This window comes from Ovis canadensis, chromosome 3 (assembly GCF_042477335.2).
Source record: "Ovis canadensis isolate MfBH-ARS-UI-01 breed Bighorn chromosome 3, ARS-UI_OviCan_v2, whole genome shotgun sequence".
In the NCBI taxonomy this organism is placed as follows: Eukaryota; Metazoa; Chordata; class Mammalia; order Artiodactyla; family Bovidae; genus Ovis; species Ovis canadensis.
The window spans coordinates 191,465,680-191,488,552 of NC_091247.1; the positions used below are offsets into that span (position 1 = coordinate 191,465,680).

Sequence of the window (22,873 nt, forward strand, 5' to 3'; positions counted from 1 at the left end):
GAGTTCCCAAATATCCCCTGTCCCTTCATATGCATGGCCTCCACCATTATCAATATCTTGCACCAGAGTGGTACATTTCTTCCAGTTTATGCACAATATGAAAGTGAAGTCACTCAGTCCTGTCTGACTCTTTGCGACCCCGTGGACTGTAGCCCATCAGGCTCCTCAATCCATGGGATTCTCCAGGCAAGAATACTGGAGTGGGTTGCCATTTCCTTCTCCAGAGGATCTTCCCAACCCAGGGATCAAACCCAGGTCTCCCGCATTGCAGGCAGATGCTTTAACATCTGAGCCACCAGGGAAGCCCATGCACAATATGAATACATCCTTATTGCCCAGAGTCTGAAGTTTACATTAGAGTTCACTCTTAGAGACGTGCATTCTGAGTTTTAACAGTTACCTAATGACATATACCCAGCATTATAGTATCTGTATTTTTGCCGCCCTGAAACTCCTGTTTTGTCTGTTCATCCTTCCTTCCCCTCTGGGTTATAAATTTTGTACTAGTTGAGTTTGAGTTCTAATATAGATGACTTTGGATGTTAGTTATATAAAGATACAGAGTTAAAGTAGGTGAAATAGGATTATATCTAAGATGAAGTTATTGTTGAAAATGGTAGAAATAGAAGTAATACTTTTATTCTTGGTCTTGTTCAGAATAAGTAATTTCATGAGTTATTGTAAATGTAAGAATTTAGTTAAAAAAAATGTCTTCAAGCAACTCTGTTTTATTTTGACTATATTTAAAAAGAAAATCTAAGCATGAGTTCTCAAATGTATACTAAGCTCTCTATAATCCTATACCCTATACTCTTTTTAAAAATTATAGGTAGAATGTAATATTTTGTTTAAAATGATCATGTCATAGAATAAAGTTCAGGTTACTTCAGGAAAGGCAGATACCAGGTGATGTTAAATTTCACTGTGGCCTAGTTTGTACTGAGAATTGGATGCTCGTGTTGTAGATTTATACCCCAGTCATCTCCACTTTTCAGTTCAGTTGCTCAGTTGTGTCTGACTCTTTGCAGCCCAGGACTGAAGCATACCCGGCTGCTTCCCTGTCTATCACCAACTCCTGGAGCTCGCTCAGATTCATGTCCTTTGAGTCAGTGATGCAATCCGAACTTGCCCTTCTCCTGCTCTCAGTCTTTCCCACCATCGCAGTCTTTCTAGTCAGTCAGTTCTTCGCAACAGGTGGCCAAAGTATTGGAGCTTCAGCTTCAGCATCAGTCCTTCCAATGAATATTAGGACTGATTTCCTTTAGGATTGACTAGTGCAATCTCCTTGCAGTCCAAGGGACTCTCAAGAGTCTTCTCCAACACCGCAGTTCAAAAGCATGAATTCTTTGATGCTCAGCTTTCTTTATAGTCCAACTTTCACATCCATACATGACTGCTGGAAAAACCATAGCTTGGAATAAATAGATGTTTGTCTGTAATGTCTCTACTTTTCAATATGCTGTCTAGGTAGGTTACAGCTTTTCTTCCAAGGAGCAAGCGTCTTTTAATTTCATGGTTGTGGTCACCATCTGCAGTGATTTTGGAGCCCAAGGAAAGAAAGTCTGTCACTGTTTCCATTGTTTCCCTGTCTATTTGGCATGAAGTGATAGGACTGGATGCCATGATCTTATTTTTCTGAATGTTGACTTTTAAGCCAACTTTTTCACTCTTCTCTTTCACTTTCATCAAGAGGCTCTTCAGTTCCTCTTTGCTTTCTGCCATAAGCGTGGTTTCATCTGCATATCTGAGGTTATTGATATTTCTCCCAGCAATCTTGATTCCAGCTTGTGCTTCATCCGGCCCAGAATTTCACATGATATACTCTGCATGTAAGTTAAATAAGCAAGGTGACAATATACAGCCGTGACATATTCCTTCCCCAAATTTGAACCATTCCATTGTTCCAGGTCCAGTTCTAACTATTGCTTCTTGACCTGCATACACATTTCTCAGGCATCAGGTCAGGAGGTCTGTTAATCCCATCTCTTGAAGAATTTTCCACAATCTGTTGTGATCCACATAGTCAGATGTTCTTCTGAAATTCTCTTGCTTTTTCTATGGTCCAGTGTATGTTGGCAATTTGATCTCTGGTTCCTCTGCCTTTTCTAAATCCAGCTTGAACATCTGAAAGTTCTTGGTACATGTACTATTGAAACCAAATTTGGAGAATTTTGAGCATTACTTTACTGGCATGTGACATGAGTGCAATTGTGCGGTAGTTTGAACATTCTTTTGCATTGCCTTTCTTTGGGACTGGAATGAAAACTGACATTTTCAGTCCTGTGGCCATTTCTGAGTTTTCCAAATTTGTTTGCATATTGAGTGAAATACTTTCACAGCATCATCTTTTAGTATTTGAAATAGCTCAGCTGGAATTCCATTACCTCTACTAGCTTTGTTTGTAGTGATGCTTTCTAAGGCCCACTTGCCTTTGCACTCCAGGATGTCTGGCTCTAGGTGAGTGATCACACCATCGTGGTTATCTGGGTCATGAAGATCTTTTTTGTATCGTTCTTTGTGTTCTTGCCACCTCTTCTTAATATCTTCTGCCTCTGTTAGATTTCTGTCCTTTATTGTGCTCATCTTTGCATGAAATCTTCCGTTGGTATCTGATTTTCTTGAAGAGATCTCTAGTCTTTCCCATTCTATTGTTTTCCTCCATTTCTTTGCATTGATCACTTAGGAAAGTTTTCCTATCTCTCCTTGCTATTCTTTGGAACTCTGCATTCAGATGGATATATGTTTTCTTTTCTCTTTTGCCTTTTGCTTCTCTTCTTTGCTCAGCTATTTGTAATGCCTCATCAGACAACCATTTTGCCTTTTTGCATTTCTTTTTCTTGGGGATGGTTTTGATCACCACTTCCTGTACAATGTTCTCTATCCAAAGTTCTTCAGGCACTCTGCCTATCAGATCTAATCTCTTGAATCTATTTGTCACTTCTACTGTTAGTTGCATGTCCGATTCTTTGTGACTCCATGGGCTGTAGCCCACCAGGCTCCTCAGTCCATGGGATTCTCCAGGCAAGAATACTGGAGTGGGTTACCATGCCCTTCTCCAGGGAATCTTCTCAGCCCAGGGATCGAACCTTCGTCTCCTTCCTGCATTGCTGGAAGATTCTTTGCCACCTGAGCCACAAATGAAGTCCCCAAATCTGTTATGTGACCCTGTATCTGTCCTGTTCTTTTTATCTATAACACTTTATTCAGTATCTGACAAAAGCTAATGATTTTGTGATTGCTGCATACATTCATGAAAAATGAATTTAGATATTCAGATGAACAGAAAGCCTTTCTTGGTGGCCCTCATTCCACCAGTGATGGACATATAAATAGGATACACACGCTCATTATTGGTAGAAATAGACAGGATTAGGGTCCCCGGCTTTTAAACCTCTAGCCACACTACCTCTCTTTTCCTACTTTCCAGGCAGTGACCAAAGAATACTTCGAACTGTATTTTAGAATAAGGTTCTGTGACAGTAAATATATGACTTAGCTAAGTCAACTAGCCATTGTTATATTTCAAATACTGTTGACTTTCTCTTTGTGTCTTATTGTGTTTTTAAACTGTTGCTTGTTTGTTTTGTATTTAGGATGCTACAGCTGATTCAGAGTAGACTGCAAGAAGAACATTCACTTCAAGATGTGATATTTAAAAGTGCTTTTAAAAGTGCATCAACAGCACTTCCACCAAGGTGAGATGTGTATTTTAATTATGAGACTATTTACTAAGGATTTACTGTGGCATGATTTAGTTATGGTTTAGTTCTCTGAATCTCATAGTTCTTAGAGAAAATATAATCATTCTGTATGATGAAGATGCCTTTTTAACTCTTGAATTTATGGCCTGTGATATTGATCAGGATTATCATAAATAATAATATTTTTATTTTTCTCTTTTATGTGTGTATGGTATACCTTCATATAAAATTGTACTAAGTTTTAAGAACAAATTAATTGCATTTACCATTATGGTGATGTATAAACTTTGGTTAGGAATTTCATGATTTCATGTTTTTATATTACTTTTATCTCTTTTATAGATTAGAAGAGCTGATATTTGGAAATGCTATTGTCATAAAAATGATTATTTAAATTTAAAACTATATAGAGGTTTTACATTTGTTTAAGAAGAAAATGTTCTTATGTATATGAAGTTAAGTGTCATGCCCTTCCCTTACCTCATTCTTCCTGTCTCTGAAAGTACCAGAAACAAATGATGAAAGTGTCTTTGTTGGACTAATAATTCTTTACTTTTCATTTTTCTTCTCTCGTTAGATTTAGTGCTCTGATTAAATTTGAATAACTATGAAATTTTAAGTTTGTGTAAATATATATTCAATAGTTGGGCTTTCCTGGTGGCTAAGATAGTAATATCTACCTGCAGTGCAAGAGACTTAGTTCTATCCCTGGGTTGGGAAGATCCCCTGGAGAATGAAATGGCAATCCACTCCAGTATTCTTTCGTGGACAATCCCATGGACAGAGGAGCCTGAGGGCTACAGTCCGTAGGGTTGCAAAGAGCCAGACACAATTGAGCAACTAACACTTTGACTTACTTTTCATTTTCATATATAATTTTTTTTCATTTTTGTAGTTTTTTAAAATAAATGTTTAGATTTCAAAAACCTGCTATTCTGCTTTTGACATTTAGAACATTACATAAAAATCTATCTTTAGGAGTTTTTTTCCCTCTATAAAATTTTCTCACCAGTAAATGATAACTACTGACTGTGCTGTAAGTGATCGTAATGTATCTTGTAACAGGGAAGATGATTCGTCACAACCTCCAGATGCTTGCAGAATTCGTGGTCATCTGTATGTCAATAAAGTAGCAGGGAATTTTCACATAACTGTGGGCAAGTATGTTCTTTTCACTTGCTGAAACTACTTTAGACAAGTTGGCAGTCTGGTTAAAAGTCAAAACTTTGCTAATCAAATAATATCTAACTAACAACTAAATGACTCTTCAAATGCGTATTTTTGATGTCTTCAGATTGTTTAGGCCTTCAGCCTCAGGAAAGAGAAGACTACTGACTTTAAACACTTCTACTTTAAAACAAAAGGATAACAGTCATCTTATCTTTCATATATTAAAATATAGAAAATATAGGTAAATGTGAATTAAAACCTTCAGCTTGCCAAGTGTTGGTAGCCACAAAGGTCTTACTTAGACATTTCGTTAATTTGTTCATTTTGTTGGATGATATTAGGTTTTTTTTGTTTTTCCTTTCAGTGATTCTCATCAAAATGGAGTCCCTAATTCAAGACAATATTTTGATATAGGTAGAAATGTGTCTGGGATAAAGTTAAATTAGGTGAATGTTAAAGAAAAATCTCAGATTTTTTATGAACAGAACCCAGCACAGAAACTGTCATATGGTAAATACATGGTAAATTTCTGAATAAATAAATAGATTCTCTGATTATCTCTTCCCTCTTTCTCTGCTTCTTTCCCTCCCTTCTCTCTTCCTAGCTAGTTTCAGAGCTGAACAGTTCTTCATTGTAAAACACATTTCTTGAGTATTTGCTACATGCAAAGTACCATGCTACATACTATAGATGAAACAGTGAAAACCAGAGAAAGGGTTTGCCCTTATGATGCTGACGTTCTATGAGAGAATCTGAACTTTAAACAGTGAATTACACTAATAACTACTTAATTATAGTTGTATAATTATAGTTGTATTGTAGATATAAAGCAAAACTGTGCCTGATAAAAAAAACTGTATAACAAGTTTGCTGGTCTACTGTCCGAATCAGTGGAGGCTTTATTGAAGAAAACCTTTGAACACTAATGGATGATTCGACATTTTATATGTAAAGGAGAGAATAGCATCTAGGCTGAAGGAAAGGTCATAAAACAGGAAAGAGCATGGCTGGATGGAGATTTTTTTTTTAATGTGCAGAGAAAACATTAGACCTTGTTTCAGTGTTTACCGTGATCAGGTCAAGTGTTGCTTTGTTTCCACTATCCCACTCCTCTGAACGTTCATGTTTTGTTACTGTTGCCAGGAGCTATTCTTCCCATCCCCAACCTGTAGATGGAAACCTTAACTTTTTCATATCATATAGTCCAACAGATAATTGTTCGCTCAAAGAAATTTAGAAGAGTTTATTGCGTCTCTGGGTACAAACAATATCCTATTCCAAAATTAACTGGAAGAGGGAAACTGACAAATATAGTAGCAACCTCTATATTTTGGCCTTTGTTCTTAATTTCTTCACACATCTTTCTTTGTGATAATTCACCTCTTCAGTAAGAGAGGTAAAATGCAAAATCATTTGGTTTGTATCCTATCCATATCATATCTGGGATTTTGAAAATAAGGAATGCCAACTCTAAAGCCCAATTAAGCAAAATGTTCTCTCCCAGAAAAAAATACCTGGATTCAAAAAAAAAAAAAAAAACCTGGATTCCATAAAAGTACTCAGTTATTACTATTAGAATTTGAAGTTTATTAGTACGTTTGTGAAAATTTGTTTTCTCTCGTTATGTAACTACATAATATTTTCAGTTTTGCATCTTGGCCCACAAACTTAAAATATTTACTGTGTAGGTCTTTTCAGGTGGCTCAATGGTAATGAATCCACCTGCCATTGCAAGAGACATGGGTTCAGTCTCTGGGTCAGGAAGATCCCCTGGAGAAGGAAATAGCAACCCACTCCAATATTTCTGCCTGGAAAATCCCATGGGCTGAGAAATCTGGCAGGCTGCAGTCCATGGGGTCACAGAAAAGTTGTACATGACTTAGCAACTAAAACAATAACAACAACTTTACAGAAAATGTTTGCTAACCCCCAGTTTATTGCATCAAGATGAATAGATTTAACTACTTAAATCATAGGTCAAGTATGTTATATTATTTAATTCTAAGAAAATCATATAGTTTAAGAAAGATCTGCTTTCTGATTTTAATTCATTATGTGTTTAAATGTTATTACTTTAATCTTTTTTCCCTCCTTTCAGGGCAATTCCACATCCCCGAGGTCATGCACACTTGGCAGCACTTGTCAACCATGACTGTAAGCAGTTTCTGAAATTTCTTTCTGGGAAGATATCCTTGGGAAAAGTTTGTTTTTAAATTTTTAGTGCAGGTACAAGGTAGGGCTTTGAAAGTGGCCTGCTCTGAAAGAAGATAGCTAGCTACAGGAGAAAATAAATGATTTAACTTAATGCCTAATCTATTTTCTCTTGTCTTTAAGCTACCTATTTAATTATAGCTCTATTTAGTCATAATTCTATTTAGTCATAGCTCAGAAGTTGCTAAGGTTAGGGGAAGAGCCTTAGTGTCCTTTTTATCACTTAGTACACATTTCTGTTAATTTTTATAATAATGAAGAGAATATATTTGAAGTTTCCATATGTAAATTTAAATAGGGACATTTACACACAGATATAAAGTATTCAAGTTAGTTTCATGTAACGGTTATCATAAATTTAGTTCTTAAACTCTGTTGGAGAATAAAAACAAGTAATAAATTCCATAAAAAACAAATTTGGTCACATTTAGCAATGATGTGTATTAAAAATATATCTGATCAGTTTCATGGACATTACCCTAGTTCTTCTAACAACACAGTCCTGTTTCTGTATGATGATTTGGACTAGAAAAGAATTATTATTTTTGTTATCAGAATTAGATGTTATATTATTTCTTAGATATTAATTTGTATATAATTATGAAATTTGCAATACAGTGTTCCTATGTATTCATATACTTTTTTTCTCAGAATAATGTGGTTTTAAATACAGTATTATCATGCCACCAGATTTTAGATACTTTCATTTGAGAATAGACAAGAACGTGAACTAGTCTGTAACATAGTTTTAAGTAATTTAATGTCTCTACTTAATAGTTTTATTTTTTTGCTTCTTAGCTTACAACTTTTCTCACAGAATAGATCATTTGTCTTTTGGAGAACTTGTTCCAGGAATTATTAATCCTTTAGATGGAACTGAAAAAATTGCATTAGATCGTAAGTATTTAAAAATTACTGTTGGAATTTGCATGTAGGCAAATTGTTGTTGTAACTTTGATAAAACATTTTAATTAATTCTTTTCTTAACCCCCTTGTAACAGATAAACAAATCTTTTAAGTGGTTTAAATGGTTGATAATCATTAAGTGACAATGTTTTGTGGAGAGAATGTCCTAGTAGTGGATGAATTTGAATGTTAAAGAACTTACCGTGAAACAGAATAAGGAATTAGTCAAAAGTAAGCAGGACAAGGAGTAGAATTTAAAAGCTCTTCAAATGTATGAAAGGTTAATGTAAGAGGGTATAACCGCTTTTCCATATTCAACAAAGAAAGAATAAAAGAAAATTTGAACATTATAAGAAGAATTTCTTTCTTTTTATAGATTCAAAGTTATAAAATACAGGCTATACTTACCGTATCAGAAACCTCTCTGGAGAAGTTTACAAACGTCAGAAACCTAGAGTTTTTCTAGAATGGTTTGTTGTTAATACAGAAGTAGTACAGATATCTTTTATAGCTGTTTTAACTGTTCCATTTAAAGTTGTAGCTTAACCAAATATAAATGGATTATTTTCTTAAATTTTGTAGCAAGTTTTATTTCCTCCTATTTCCTGAAGATTTTTGGTTGCTTTTCTTCTTAAATACTCGTATTGTGTGACATACCTTGAGGTCTTCTAAAGCTTCCTGTGCTTTCCTTTTGCAAAAGAAGTCTAGTCTCTGCAAAACTAATTAAGGATTTTATTTGTTTTAATTCAAATAGATTTATTAATATACAGTATTTTACTCTGTTAGCACAGCATTGTAATCAGATACATTAAAGATGCTTTATTTAGAATATTCACATTCATGAGTATTTTATGTTTCTGTTTGGGAATGTTTCACTTAAGGAAACTTGAAACGTGAGTAGAAACATTCTGAGAGTTATAAGCTTTATTCTCTGTAATCTCATGTTAAGTATATGTTCATTCCACACTGAAATACATTAAATATTACCTGAGGTGCTCATTTGAAACATGTTGGTTAATACTTTGTTTCAGGATCCTAAAATGAACTATAAATTTTTATAAAGAAGCAGATTTAAATATGAACAGATTAATTTTCAAAAGACTCTTGAAGTTCATTTGTTCCTAAATTCAGGAAGACTAAGGTATTTAGAGTTATTTTGTAAAATGCCATGAGATGAATGTCGGCAGGTTTTCAAATCTTTAAAGCAGGTATGCTCTTCTGCCTAATATATATTCTGTTGGGCCTCTTTTTCAAAAAAGAAAAAAAAAATTGAGCATCACAGATCCGGTGGGTTCAGATAACTGCCCCCTCTGATGTAGCAGTTTTCAAGGGATTACTTAGCAGTGACATCTTTAATGCTGTGCCAATTTGGACTGTAAATCTTGCAACAAAATCTTATGCAACAGCATTTTCTGCCTTTCCTGGTTATCAAGTTATCTAGCAATCTTATATATTAGACAAATAGTCTGTAGCTTAAAAAGCTCTGGCGTTTCTTTGACCCTTATGGGTTATTATTCATTGCATTGGTACTTCACTCCTCATGGTATGAGATTTCATTTGTCTTTCCTTTTTTCCTGCAAGTCTTAATTTTCCCACACATGTGTACAGCATTGGGTGTAACCTCACCACTCTCAATTTCATCTTTTTTCATAAATACTTAACATTTGAACACCTTCTATCATTTTTACATTGCTATTTTTATCATATAATAGAGTTATAAAACATCTAAAAAAATAAGCACAGATTGAGCAGTTCACTTCATATCAAAAAATGACTCAAAGGATGAAAGCTCAGCTGACAAGCCAGTTATTGGTGGTAGACAAAGTTGACACCCTCTTGCTCTAATATTATCTGTGATAATATTTAGGATTTAAATTGAAATTGATAATAGAAAACTGGTCAAAAACTATTTGTGTTTATGAAACTGATAGTGGTACAAGCATTAGGTGAAATAAGGAATGGTGAGGTTGAAACAGGCTTTGGTTTATTTTGTCAGAAACTTGTCTAATGTTAGTGCTAAACAGACCATTACTCTTACTTCTCCCTTCTATCTATAGTTTTACCTTTCTTTCTTCTATTCTGAATTACGCTGAGATTAGAGACTGAAAAATTGAATTGATGGAAATAAAAATTTATTCATGCTGAGCAAAAGAAGCAAGACATGCCAAAGTACATACATATACTACCATTCATATGAAATTTTGGAATGGGCAAAACTAGTATGTAACAATAGAAGGTAGATTAGTGGTTGGCCTAGGCCAGATATGGAGGGAATGGACTGAAAGGGATTCAAAGGAACTTTCAGTTCAGTACAGTTCAGTCACTCAGTCATGTCCGACTCTTTGCAACCCCATGAATCGCAGCACGCCAGGCCTCCCTGTCCATCACCAACTCCCGGAGTTCACCCAGATTCACGTCCATTGAGTCAGTGATGCCATCCAGCCATGTCATCCTCTGTCGTCCCCTTTTCCTCCTGCTCCCAATCCCTCCCAGCATCAGGGTCTTTTCCAATGAGTCAGCTCTTCGCATGAGGTGGCCAAAGTACTGGAGTTTCAGCTTTAGCATCATTCCTTCCAAAGAACACCCAGGGCTGATCTCCTTCAGAATGGACTGGTTGGATCACCTTGCAGTCCAAGACTCTCAAGAGTCTTCTCCAACACCACAGTTCAAAAGCATCAATTCTTCGGCGCTCAGCTTTCTTCACAGTCCAACTCTCACATCCATACATGACTACTGGAAAAACCATAGCCTTGATTAGATGGACCTTTGTTGGCAAAGTAATGTCTCTGCTTTTGAATATGCTATCTAGGTTGGTCATAACTTTCCTTCTAAGGAGTAAGCGTCTTTTAATTTCATGGCTGCAGTCACCATCTGCAGTGATTTTGGAGCCCAAAAAATTAAAGTCTGACACTGTTTCCACTGTTTACTCGTCTGTTTCCCATGAAGTGATGGGACTGGATGCTGTGATCTTCATTTTCTGGATATTGAGCTTTAAGCCAACTTTTTCGCTCTCCTCTTTCACTTTCATCAAGAGGCTTTTTAGTTCCTCTTCACTTTCTGCCACAAGGGTGGTGTCATCTGCATATCTGAGGTTATTGACATTTCTCCTGGCAGTCTTGATTCCAGCTTGTGCTTCTTCCAGCCCAGCATTTCTCATGATGTATTCTGCATATAAGTTAAATAAGCAGGGTTACAATATACAGCCTTGATGTACTCCTTTTCCTGTTTGGAACCAGTCTGTTGTTCCATGTCCAGTTCTAACTGCTGCTTCCTGACCTGCGTATAGGTTTCTCAAGAGGCGGGTCAAGTGGTCTGATATTCCCATGTCTTTCAGAATTTTCCACAGTTTATTGTGATCCTCACAGTCAAAGACTTTGGCATAGTCAATAAAGCAGAAATAGATGTTTTTCTGGAACTCTCTTGCTTTTTTGATGATCCAGCAGATGTTGGCAATTTGATCTCTGATTCCTCTGCCTTTCTAAAACCAGCTTGAACATTTGGAAGTTCACAGTTCACGTATTGCTGAAGCCTGGCTTGGAGAATTTTGAGCATTACTTTACTAGCTTGTGAGATGAGTGCAATTGTGTGGTAGTTTGAGCATTCTTTGGCATTGCTTTTGTTTGGGATTGGAATGAAAACTGACCTTTTCCAGTCCTGTGGCCACTGCTGAGTTTTCCAAATGTGCTGGCATATTGAGTGCAGCACTTTCACAGCATCATCTTTCAAGATTTGAAATAGCTCAATTGGGATTCTATCACCTCCACTAGCTTTGTTCATAGTGATGCTTCCTAAGGCCCACTTAACTTCACATTCCAGGATGTCTGGCTCTAGATGAGTGATCACACCATCGTGAATATCTTGGTTGTGAAGATCTTTTTTATACAGTTCTTCTGTGTATTCTTTCCACCTCTTTTTACTAACTTCTGCTTCTGTTAGGTTCATACCATTTCTGTCCTTTATCGAGCTCATCTTTGCATGAAATGTTCCGTGGTATCTCTAGTTTTCTTGAAGAGATCTCTAGTCTTTCCCATTCTGTTGTTTTCCTCTATTTCTTTGCATTGATTGCTGAGGAAGCTTTCTTATCTCTCCATGCTATTCTTTGGAACTCTGCATTCAGATACTTATATCTTTCCTTTTCTCCTTTGCTTTTCACTTCTCTTCTTTGGGGGATGATTAAAATGTTTTTTTCATGTACACAATTTTCATAGACAATTATTACCATATGATGTGAAGTATGTCACAAACATAGTGAGGCCCTATCACTTACCTAGCTGAAATTATAGATACGTATATCTAGTTCTGGAGAAGGCAATGGCAACCCACTCAAGTACTCAATCCCAGGGATGGAGGAGTCTGGTAGGCTGCAGTCCATGGGGTCATGAAGAGGTGGACATGACTGAACGACGTCACTTTCACTTTTCACTTTCATGCATTGGAGAAGGAACTGGCAACCCACTGCGGTGTTCTTGCCTGGAGAATCCCAGGGACGGCGGAGTGTGGTGGGCTGCTGTCTGTGGGGTCGCACAAAGTTGGACACGACTAAAGCGACTAAGCAGCAGCAGCATATCTAGTTCTAAATTTTTTAGAGTGTAAGACCTAGAGAATTAACATGCTTTTTATTATGTGATTGTTTAAAATCAGTAATTAGTGATATAATGCTTTTCTGACATATTAAACCTAGAACAGCCTAATAACTATATAATTATAATCCCTTTAATTACATAGTGACTCCAGGCCATCATTGAGTGGTTTCTTTTTTTTCCTGCTATCATATTGATTCTTTGTATTTATCCAAAGACTACCTTTGGATTCATTTTTTGAGTGGTACATGCTTAGTCACTTAGTCACTCAGTCATGTCGGAGTCTTTGTGACCCCATGGACTATAGCCCACCAGGCTCCTCTGTCCATGAAACTTTCCAGGCAAGAATACGGAATGGGTTGCCATTTTCTTCTCCAATTTGGTTTATTCATCCAATGGCTAATTCAATTTTGGTTTATTTTTTTATCTTAAGATATTAGTAGAAACTGAAAATGTATCTCATGGTGGTTATATACTATTATAACTTTATTTTTATTCGTTTCTGTACTATAAAGAACTGCTTTTTTATTTTCCATATTTTATAAAAGGATGCTAATGACTATAAAGGATATCTAATGAGGTCACTAGCTCATCTGTTTTTTTGACATCTTCTAATAGATATGTGTGTGTGACTTTTATGCTTACTGAGAACTTACTTGTTTTATCAAGCGTGAATTATTGCTTTCATTGATTGTTTTATAATACTTTTTTTGTTAGACATTGTTATAAATAGCGTTAAATCTCAGATTAGATGTGTTTAATAGAAGAATGATATATTTGGAAGCAGTTTCATTGCTACTGGATTGATGGAAAAAACTACATTTTATTTTTATTCTAGACAACCAGATGTTTCAATATTTTATTACAGTTGTGCCAACAAAATTACATACATACAAAATTTCAGCAGACACCCATCAGTTTGCTGTGACAGAAAGGGTAAGTTAAATTCAACTGGTAAAATTATTTTTTAAATCTTGTATCACTACACAAATATATTTAAAAGTTTGTATCATGTACATTGTTATTAGATGTTCATAGGACATTTAGAAAAACTGGCAAAAAGATAAACATTAAATTTAAAATTAAAAAAATTTAAATTTCAAATTAAAAAAATTTAAATTTCATATTTCACAAAACATTAAATTTCAATAAAGTTCAAAAGCATTAAATTTCAAAAAGTAGAATTCTTTTTTTAACATATTATTTTTGAAATTGTTTTCCATTATAGGTTTAAAATGAATTTTTAAAGCATTTATAGTTCTGCTACAAAATTAAGTTGAAGTATCAGGTAATCCCCTCCCTCATTTAAGATTTGGAATCCATTGATTGACCTTTTATTTTAAGCAAATAAAATATCAGAAATGGATACTAAATATATGTTTTAGAAGAAGAAGTAGATTTTAAAAATCTAGAATGTTTTCTGTCAATTAATAAAAAACTGTTAAACTATGATGTTAATTATTTTACTCTTAATATCTTAATTTTTAACGTTTTCCTATGTATTGGTATAAGCAGGTTTTTATTGCCAACAGATTTTCTAATTTAACCATTAGTTTTTAACTAATGTACCTACCTTGGGCCATGCATGGTTATTGTGACTCACATAGCAGGTTTAGAGGGTTTTCCTTCTTAAGTTAGGGCTTTGTATTCATCTGTTAATAATTGAGAGGAAAAACGTTCTGTAACCTTAGGGTAGAGTGGCTCTATAAATAAATATTGACAGTGAGGAGCAGAGTTTTAGAATTGGATAGTTTAACAAATTTCTCATCTACTCTGGGACCATATTTTCTTTCTTTCCTTCTCTTTTTTCTTCTTTTGTTTATTTTTATGAGTTATATTTACTTATTGTGTTCAGATCTGGTGATATTCAAATACTAGTATGCAGAAAAATTCCAAAATTTAAGTGCTTTTAAAAATTTGCTTTCCTGCATATGAGATTTTCCTTTGATAATCTTATGACTTATGTTGATTATGAGCTCAATAACTATAGAATTTTCTTTATTCTTAGGAATCTAAATACTAAAGTTTTTATGGATGTAGTGTCATGTGTTTATGACTTTTCAAATGGTTCAGAAGGGAAAAATAAAGTGTATATATATATACACACTATATATATGTGTATACACTATATATATATGCACATATATATAACTATGTTTGTGTGTACACAGAAACTAGCTAAAGTGTCTGTAAGTATACATTGTGCTTGCTTTTCTTTATGGCTGGGGAGATATCATTTCTCACTAAGGTTGGCAACACTGGAAGGTCAGGCAGTCTACACAGTGACAAGACTTTGGGGAAAATGAGTGATATACATTGCTAAGAGTGTAAAGTGGCATAATAGCTTGGAAGGGAGTTAGGCAATATCTGGAAAATGATGTATGCGTTTACCCTTTGACACAGCAATCCTACTTCTATAAATTGAATCCAGAGATAAAAGAATAGAAGTGATGTGTGTATGAGGCTATTAGTTGTATTATTTGTAATTGCAGAGACTGGAAACAACCCACATAGTACATCCACACATGGGGGAGCATGCAACTTTAAAAATAGAGAGAGAAAAAGATATCTATTTACTGATATGAAATTATCTCCAGGATATATATATTTTTTAATAATAAAAGTAAAAAAGAAAAATAGAATCCCAGAGCATTTGGCCTTTGTGGGGTGTGTTTGTACTGACAGGGTAACTACAATAGTTGTTTTTCACTGTCAGAAAAAGTAACTGAAGTTGGCAGAATGGATGGATGATAAGAAGGTCAGCACTGACCTTCATTGGTCCTGGACCAAAAGCGAACCATTATGAGTCTTTTGTTACGTAGACACCGTGATCCCTGAAACATCATCTACTCATATAGATGGCGACAGTGTAGTTATTATTTTGGCATTATATTTAACTTATCAGAACTCTTTAAGATGAAATCATTTTATATTGGAAACTTGATCAGTGGCTTATAAGGAAGCTTGTAAAGAATAAGCTTATAACAGTAGTTCTGTTGTGCTAATAGGCAAAGAGATTTTGTAGTGCCCACATGAGTTGCTATAATTTTCCTCCCTATATGTCTTCCTGAAGCTTGTAGTTTAGTTACAACGTAGTAGAAACAGGTAAGGCTTGACACAAAAGTCGTAACAAAGTGCTGGGTATCATAGCTGTTTCATGCTATGAGTTGTTGTTCAGTTGCTTAGTCGTGTCTGACTCTTTGCCACCCCGTGGTCTGCAGCATGCCAGGCCTCCCTGTCCTTCACCATCTCCTGGAGCCTGCTCAAACTCATGTCCATTGATTCGGTTCTCTGTCGTCCCATTCTGTGTTCAGTCTTTCACAGCATTAGGGTCTTTTTTGAAGAGTCAGCTCTTTGCATCAGCTGGCCATAGTATTGGAGCTTGAGATTCAGCATCAGTCCTTCCAGTGAATATTCAGTATTGATTTCCTTTAGGATTGACTGCTTTTGAACTGTGGTGTTCGAGAAGACTCTTGAGAGTCCCTTGGAATGCTGTGATAGAAATGTATTAGAAGTTTGCAAGCTTGATTTTTGAAGTATAACCAGGATGAAACAAAACATTAGTTTCTCACTCAGTGTGCACACTATGGTAGGTTTGTAAATTTAGTTACACTCCTTTCAAGAAAAAAATTTCATTTAAAAACTGAACCAGTAGTCAGTCTTTCAAATTAATGCATTCTTTCATCCTGTACTATATCTCATATGGTTTAAAATGAACAACAGAGAGTGAAATTGTTTTTTAATTTTTCAAATGACAGGAAGTAAGTGTAATTATTTTGTAAATTCTTAGCAAAGAAATATTACAAAAAAGTATGTTAAAATAGGAATGTATTGGGTTAGCTAAAAAGTTCATTTGGGTTTTTCCTTATGATGCGACAGAACAACCCAAACGAACTTCTTGGGCAATGTGATGGTTTTCAATGATTTTACCAGTGAAGACTGTGCCATATAGTTTTAAAGTCTTGGGTTAATAGAAACCTTGTATGTAAAGTGATTTTTTTGAGAAAATAGGAAAGAATGATTCAGTTCTTTTGATTGCTTCAAAACCCAGCCATGCAAAGAATACATAATAGAGAACTTGATCTAGCAGGACAATTCCTGAAGAGATTTGGATGTCGTTCTTGTTCAGGAGGGCTGGAGGGCTTCCTGTTGACTGTATGCAAGTAGCCTAATGATGTGAATCCTGTTGTGTCTTCCTTCTTCCTTCTCTCTTTCCCCTTCCTTTTACCTTCCTTTAGGAACGTGTTATTAACCATGCTGCGGGCAGCCATGGAGTCTCTGGGATTTTTATGAAATATGATCTCAGCTCTCTTATGGTGACAGTTACCGAAGAGCATATGCCTTTCTGGCAGTTTTTTGTAAGACTTTGTGGTATTGTTGGAGGAATCTTTTCAACAACAGGTTAAGATTCATTCCTGTTTGTTTTTTTTTTTTTTTTTGTCTAATTTCTAAAAGTATTGCTCACACTCAGTCAAGATACTTTTACTCAAAAGGGGCAAGAAATGTATACATTTTCATGTTTTGATGTTTAAAGAACTTTTTCTTTAAGGTTTAATTTCAGACGTCACAGATTGTATTGATTAAGTGTTACACTTAAGTTCACTGTATTCAGTGACTTAAGGGAGATTATTTAGTGTGGTTGGGCTTCCCAGGTGGCACTAGAGGTAAAGAACCTGCCTGCCAAGGCAGGAGACAGGAGAGATGTGGGTCCGTTTCCTGGGTCAGGAAGATCACCTCAAGGAGGAAATGGAAACTTATTCCATTATTCTTGCCTGGAGACTGCCATGAACAGAGGAGCTTGGTGGGCTATAGCCCATAGGGTCACAAAGAGTCAGACACAATTGAAGGGACTACACACAGAGTGTGCTAGAGAGAGCCTATTGAACTCAAGTTATGTCATTTACATGGTGGTAGCCCTGTGTCAGTCACCTACATTTTCTAAAATTTTCTCTCTATAAAAATGGGAATAATAATATCTAACTTGCAAGTGTGTTGTAGGATTAGATGAGAAAATGCCTGGAAACAGTAGATAGTTTGAACATAAATTTTCTTTTTCAATTAAGGTATTTTCAACAGTACAGGATATAAAATTATATTTTATGATACGTTGTACTATGAAATATGTACAGCCACATTCTATGAATTCTGATCATTTTGCTTTAAGATTATGGGATTTTCTCGAAGGTAACTTGAAAAAGAAGTGCTGTATTGTGAAAGTTAAAGTGTTAGTCACTCAGTCATGTCCCACTCTTTGAGACCCCATGCACTGCAGCCTGTCAGGCTCCTCTGTTCATGGAATTCTCCAGGCAGAAATACTGGAGTGGGTAGCCATTTCCTTTTGCAGAATTGTAACTGTGAAAATTTGAGTGTTAAATATAGAAAGAAAAATAAAATAGAAAGGATAAAGGAAATATTAGGTTGGTGCAAAAGTAGCTGTGGTTTTTACATTGTTGAAATTTACCATTTGATATTAGAATACATTCTAAATAAACGTGCTCATGTATACATCATTTTACTGTGCATTTCTCACTTTATAAAACATATGGCTAATGACTTATTACTTGCTGTTTATTTTATATTTATTTTAGACTATGGAAATGATGTTAGACAAAAAGCAAATTTAAGCGATTTTCTTATTTGAGTTCAAAATGGGTTGTAAAGCAGCCAAGACAACTTGCAATATCAACAGTGCACTTGGCCCAGAAACTGCTAATGAATATACAGTGCAGTGATGCTTCAGGAAGTTTTGCAAAGGAGATGAGAGCCTTGAAGATGAGGAGTGTAGTGGCAGGGCATTGGAAGTTGACAGCTTCAATTAACAGCCATCATTGAAGCTGATCCTCTTAGAACTACAGAAGTTGCAGAGGAGCTCAACGTCAACCATTCTGTGGTCATTTGGCACTTGAAACGATTTGGAAAGGTGAAGATGCTTGATTTAAGTGGCTGCCTATGAGCTGACTGAAAATAAAATCATTTTGAAGTGTCTTCTCTTTTTGTGTGCAACAACAAGCCATTTCTCAATCAGATTGTGACGTGCAACAAAAAGTGGGCTGTATATGACATCCAGAGATGACCAACTCAGAAGCTCCAAAGCACTTCCCAAAGCTAAACTTGCACCAGAAAATGGGTCACGGTCATGGTTTGGTGGTCTGCCACCCATCTAATCCTCTGTAGGCGAAATCATAACATCTGAGGAGTATGCTCAACAAATCAATGAGAAGCACCGAAAGGTGCAGCACCTCCAGCTGACACTGGTCAACAAAAAGGCCCAGTTCCTCTCTATAACAATGCCCAACTGCAGGTTGCACAACCAACTTTTCAAAAGTTGAACAAATTGGGCTATGAAGTTTTACCTCATTTGTTGTATTCACCTGACTTCTCACCAACTGACTACCTCTTCTTCAAGCATCTTGACCATTTCTTGCAGGGAAAATGCTTCCAAAACAGCAGGAGGCAGAAGATACTTTCCAAGACTTCATTGAATCCCAAAGCATGGATTTTTATGCTACAGGAATAAGCAAACTTATTTCTCATTGGCAACAATGTGTTGATTCTAATTGTTCCTATTTTGATTAAAAAAAGTGTTTGAGCCTGGTTATAATGATTTAAAATGCAGTCTGAAACTGCAGTTACTTTTGTACCAACCTAAATAGTTCCTTTTTTATGTTAACTTCTGTTTATTATTACATGGAGTTTATAGTTTCAATTATATTTTTTAAATGAATGAATAGCTTTTTTATGAAAGTTTTGGTTACTGCTTTATTTACAATAGAGTCATTTAAATTTGTGGTGGTGTAAGATATATTAGCACCTTTGAAAAGATTGCTTTGTCAAGGTCGTGAATTATGTGGCCTTCTGATTTTGAAAAGAAGTTCACTTATTTTAAAATCCACTTGTCTTGATATTTTTAACTGTGGATGTCAATAAAGCAAACTGTTTCCTTCCTTAACCTTTTCCATTGTAATTAGTTGAGTTTTTTATTCTTACTCACAAATTTAGGAAGTAAATAACAGGAAGAAATTTCATTAGAAGCATAATTTAATTAAAAACAAACATTTTGTTGTTACAGGCATGTTACATGGAATTGGCAAATTTATAGTTGAAATAATTTACTGTCGTTTCAGACTTGGAGCCTACAAACCTGTCAATTCTGTAAGTGATACAGTGATGTCCATCCTAAGTCATAGTATCATTGTTAAATCTAAATATTAGCTCTTGGTGCCTAAAAGAAATTGCCCAAAATAAACCATTATGTTTAGAGGAAATAGTGTAAGAAGTAAAGCTCATACTTTGATCTTTTTGTTCCTCCCTAGGTTCCCTTTGAAGATGGCCACACGGACAACCATGTACCTCTTTTAGAAAATAATACACATTAACATCTCCCAAGTAAAGGAGAAGAACTTTTTGCCTGAGACATAAAACCTTTTTTAATAATAAAATATTGTGCAATATATTCAAAGAAAAGAAAATATGAATGAAAAACAGAAATCACACCTAGGGACAAAAAAAACAACCCCAAACTGAAATCCTATATGTTCCGTGTCTGTTACAAATATTCTAGAAGAAATTATGCAGCTAATCTATAATCAGTGAATAAGCCCAACTGGAGTGTTGCTTTGAACATGACCCCTTCTGATATTTTCATAGCAGATGGGCAGTATTGAAATCAGACCTTGCTTCTTGATGACAGAGCCTAAAGGAAGAAGTCAAATCACATCTAAAGAAAATGGCTTTGATAAGTGCAAATGTTTTCATCTCTTTGTTTTTTTAAAGATATGATGTCAGAATAAAATATGTAAAACATATGGAAAACTAGTGTAGACTTTAAAAAGTGTGGTCAGGTCACATTGTTAATAAAGGAAAAGGCGGGGTCCCTGTGTTATAGCCATATTACTGTTAAGCCATAATGACAAGACCATTTATCCAATTTTGGGTCTTAGGGTGGTAACGGCTTTTCTTTAAACTTTGGCTGTTGACATTTCTGATTGTTCAAGGCAAGGTTGTGAAAGACTAAGGTAAATACTCAGAAGGGCAGATGCTGTAATATGTAACAGAGGCAGATGCTGTAATATGTAACAGGTATCATTCACAAATTGTATAGTGGGCACGTATGCAGGGAGAAGAAAGCACAAGTTTAAAAAAGATTTAAAATTTCCTAAATTTCCTAATCTGATCCTTATTTTTTGTTATGGTTTGGGAACGGGGTGAGTAATAAAAAGATCCACTGCTAATGATGGAAATAATCAGTTTGTAAAATATTAAGAGGAAAAGTAGCATTTTTTATGTGTTATGGTAGTGGGCAACAGGGTAACTTAAAAATAGAAGTATAAGGCAAATATTTAAGTAAGACAAAATAATGTCAGAACTGAGAGATTATCATATTAAACAGTGTCATATTAAACATAATATTAAATGTTTATCATATTAAACATTTAAACTGTAAAACTGTATTATGAAAAAACGATCTGCATTCAGAGTGTCCTGAATGTGATTGATTCTGTATTAGATTGTGTTGGTCTAGATTTCTTACTATTTAAGGATTCATTTTAAATTTCTAGACTATAAAAGATTTTAAAGAGGGGTGTATCACTCAGGTGCTGTTAAAACCTAAATTTGGAATATGTGTGCCAACATAATTTTTCCTTTTGTAATGCTTAATAATGACAGTAGAAGAATCATCAACCAGTTCCTCTTGGTTTAAGTCTTTCAGGGAAATGGGGAAACAAAAATTCCAGGTAAGTAACAAGACCAAGACTAAAAAACAAGATTTTAAATGGTTTTTAGAGAATAGGACACCACAAGTTAGAGTTTTTCAAATTCCTTTCTGTTAAAAAGTAAAAGAAAAAAATGTCCTGTTGAAAGCAGTTGGGGCAGATAATGGAAAGAAGAAGAAATACTGATAAAACTACTTTATAGTAAAGCTTATATAAGAATGCTATTTTGCAAATAATAAGAGAAGCATCATTGTTTAAAATATATAGTTAATATGATTAAGAGCCATTAAGTTAACTGACTAATATAAGTGACAAGTTTATGCTTTGAAAGATTTTTGAATTCAGAAAATTCCAAATAATGAATAGCCTTCTCATTATTTAGAACTTTCTGATTTCTTCAGATGTTATTTCCAGTGAAGGTAGACTAGGAAAAGGAATTTTTAATTAGAATTAGAATTTTAGCTATTTTAGACTGAATGTTGGTTCTGTGAATCTGCTTGTCAGAAAATTCAATTAAGTTTCAGGGTTATTTTAATAGGAAAAACTTGATTTAGAATTATTTTCTCTCAATTAGGATTATAAAAGTTAAATATCTTTAAGAAGGATTTTAAAAATTATTTTGGTACTTGCATATGATTTTTACTTGTTACCGTTTTGTTTTCCAAATACCACATTAAAATTGTAATAGTATTAATCTGTCCCATTAAAGCAGAGTATAAAAGGAATTTCTTTGAAGCAAAATCCTACTTTGCCATTGACTTCCATTTTAAATGTTATGAAAGGTTTTCACCTGAAACCCCTTGAATAGTCAGGGTCAGATTTTGGGCAATCAAAGTATTAAGATTCTGACCAGCCCTTTGTATGATGAGTGATGAGGTAGGTACACTTGTATATTAGGATTTAGTAGCAGTTTTTGACCTCACCAAGTGTCTCACCAAGTGTTTCTTTTCCATGGCAGAGAACACTGTACTGGCCTGTCTATCCATTGGCATGTACCTGGGGATGCCTCTAGTAGGATACCCAAGTTTATTACTCAATTTTTTATTTTATTAGGGCATTCATAGTATCTATGTGTATATATTCCATCCTAAATATTTTGAGATCTGGAATTACGTGAAATGAGTTTTCTTTTTCATCTGTGTTTGCATACATTAGCCTATAAAAAGATGAAATGTTTAAATGAAAAAGATGAATAATTGTCTGCTGCAGTATTTGTACACTTAAGACTACCTCTTGGGAAAAGCTTAACTTAGAATTACACATTTTTAATTCTTGACTTAGATGATTAATATGCTTTTCTCATATACATTTTATGATATAAAGCACTGAATTTTTGTAATAAAACTTTACTAATGACAAAGTTTATAATCTTTAATACAAGCTTTGGGATTCTTAAAGGAATGACTAAGGTTTACTTTTTTTAATGGTATAAAGGACACATGTTGTGTATTGTCTTTTTATGTCTTAGGTTAGTAATTCAGGTACCAAAAAATAAATGTACATGCAGCTCCTTTGTTTCACAATTTAAAACCTTTAAACTTAAGTTTGAGATGTGTATATTTTTTAAATTACTTAACCTGAGCCTTAGTAT

At 34.8% G+C, this 22,873-nt stretch overlaps 1 protein-coding gene across 2 annotated transcripts in view; it reads left to right on the forward strand.

Annotated features, from left to right (window-relative positions):
- ERGIC2 (ERGIC and golgi 2) overlaps positions 1-20,380 on the forward strand; it is a 42,472-nt gene extending 22,092 nt beyond the window's left edge. For both annotated transcript variants that reach the window (XM_069585461.1, XM_069585462.1), the window contains 8 exons: positions 3,594-3,695; positions 4,767-4,862; positions 6,970-7,025; positions 7,881-7,979; positions 13,407-13,504; positions 16,807-16,969; positions 19,638-19,720; positions 19,882-20,380. In XM_069585461.1, coding sequence (XP_069441562.1) covers positions 3,594-3,695; positions 4,767-4,862; positions 6,970-7,025; positions 7,881-7,979; positions 13,407-13,504; positions 16,807-16,969; positions 19,638-19,720; positions 19,882-19,944 — 760 coding nt within the window. In that variant the 3' untranslated portion in view covers positions 19,945-20,380. The remainder of the gene's footprint in view (positions 1-3,593; positions 3,696-4,766; positions 4,863-6,969; positions 7,026-7,880; positions 7,980-13,406; positions 13,505-16,806; positions 16,970-19,637; positions 19,721-19,881) is intronic.
- Positions 20,381-22,873: the final 2,493 nt, after the last annotated feature.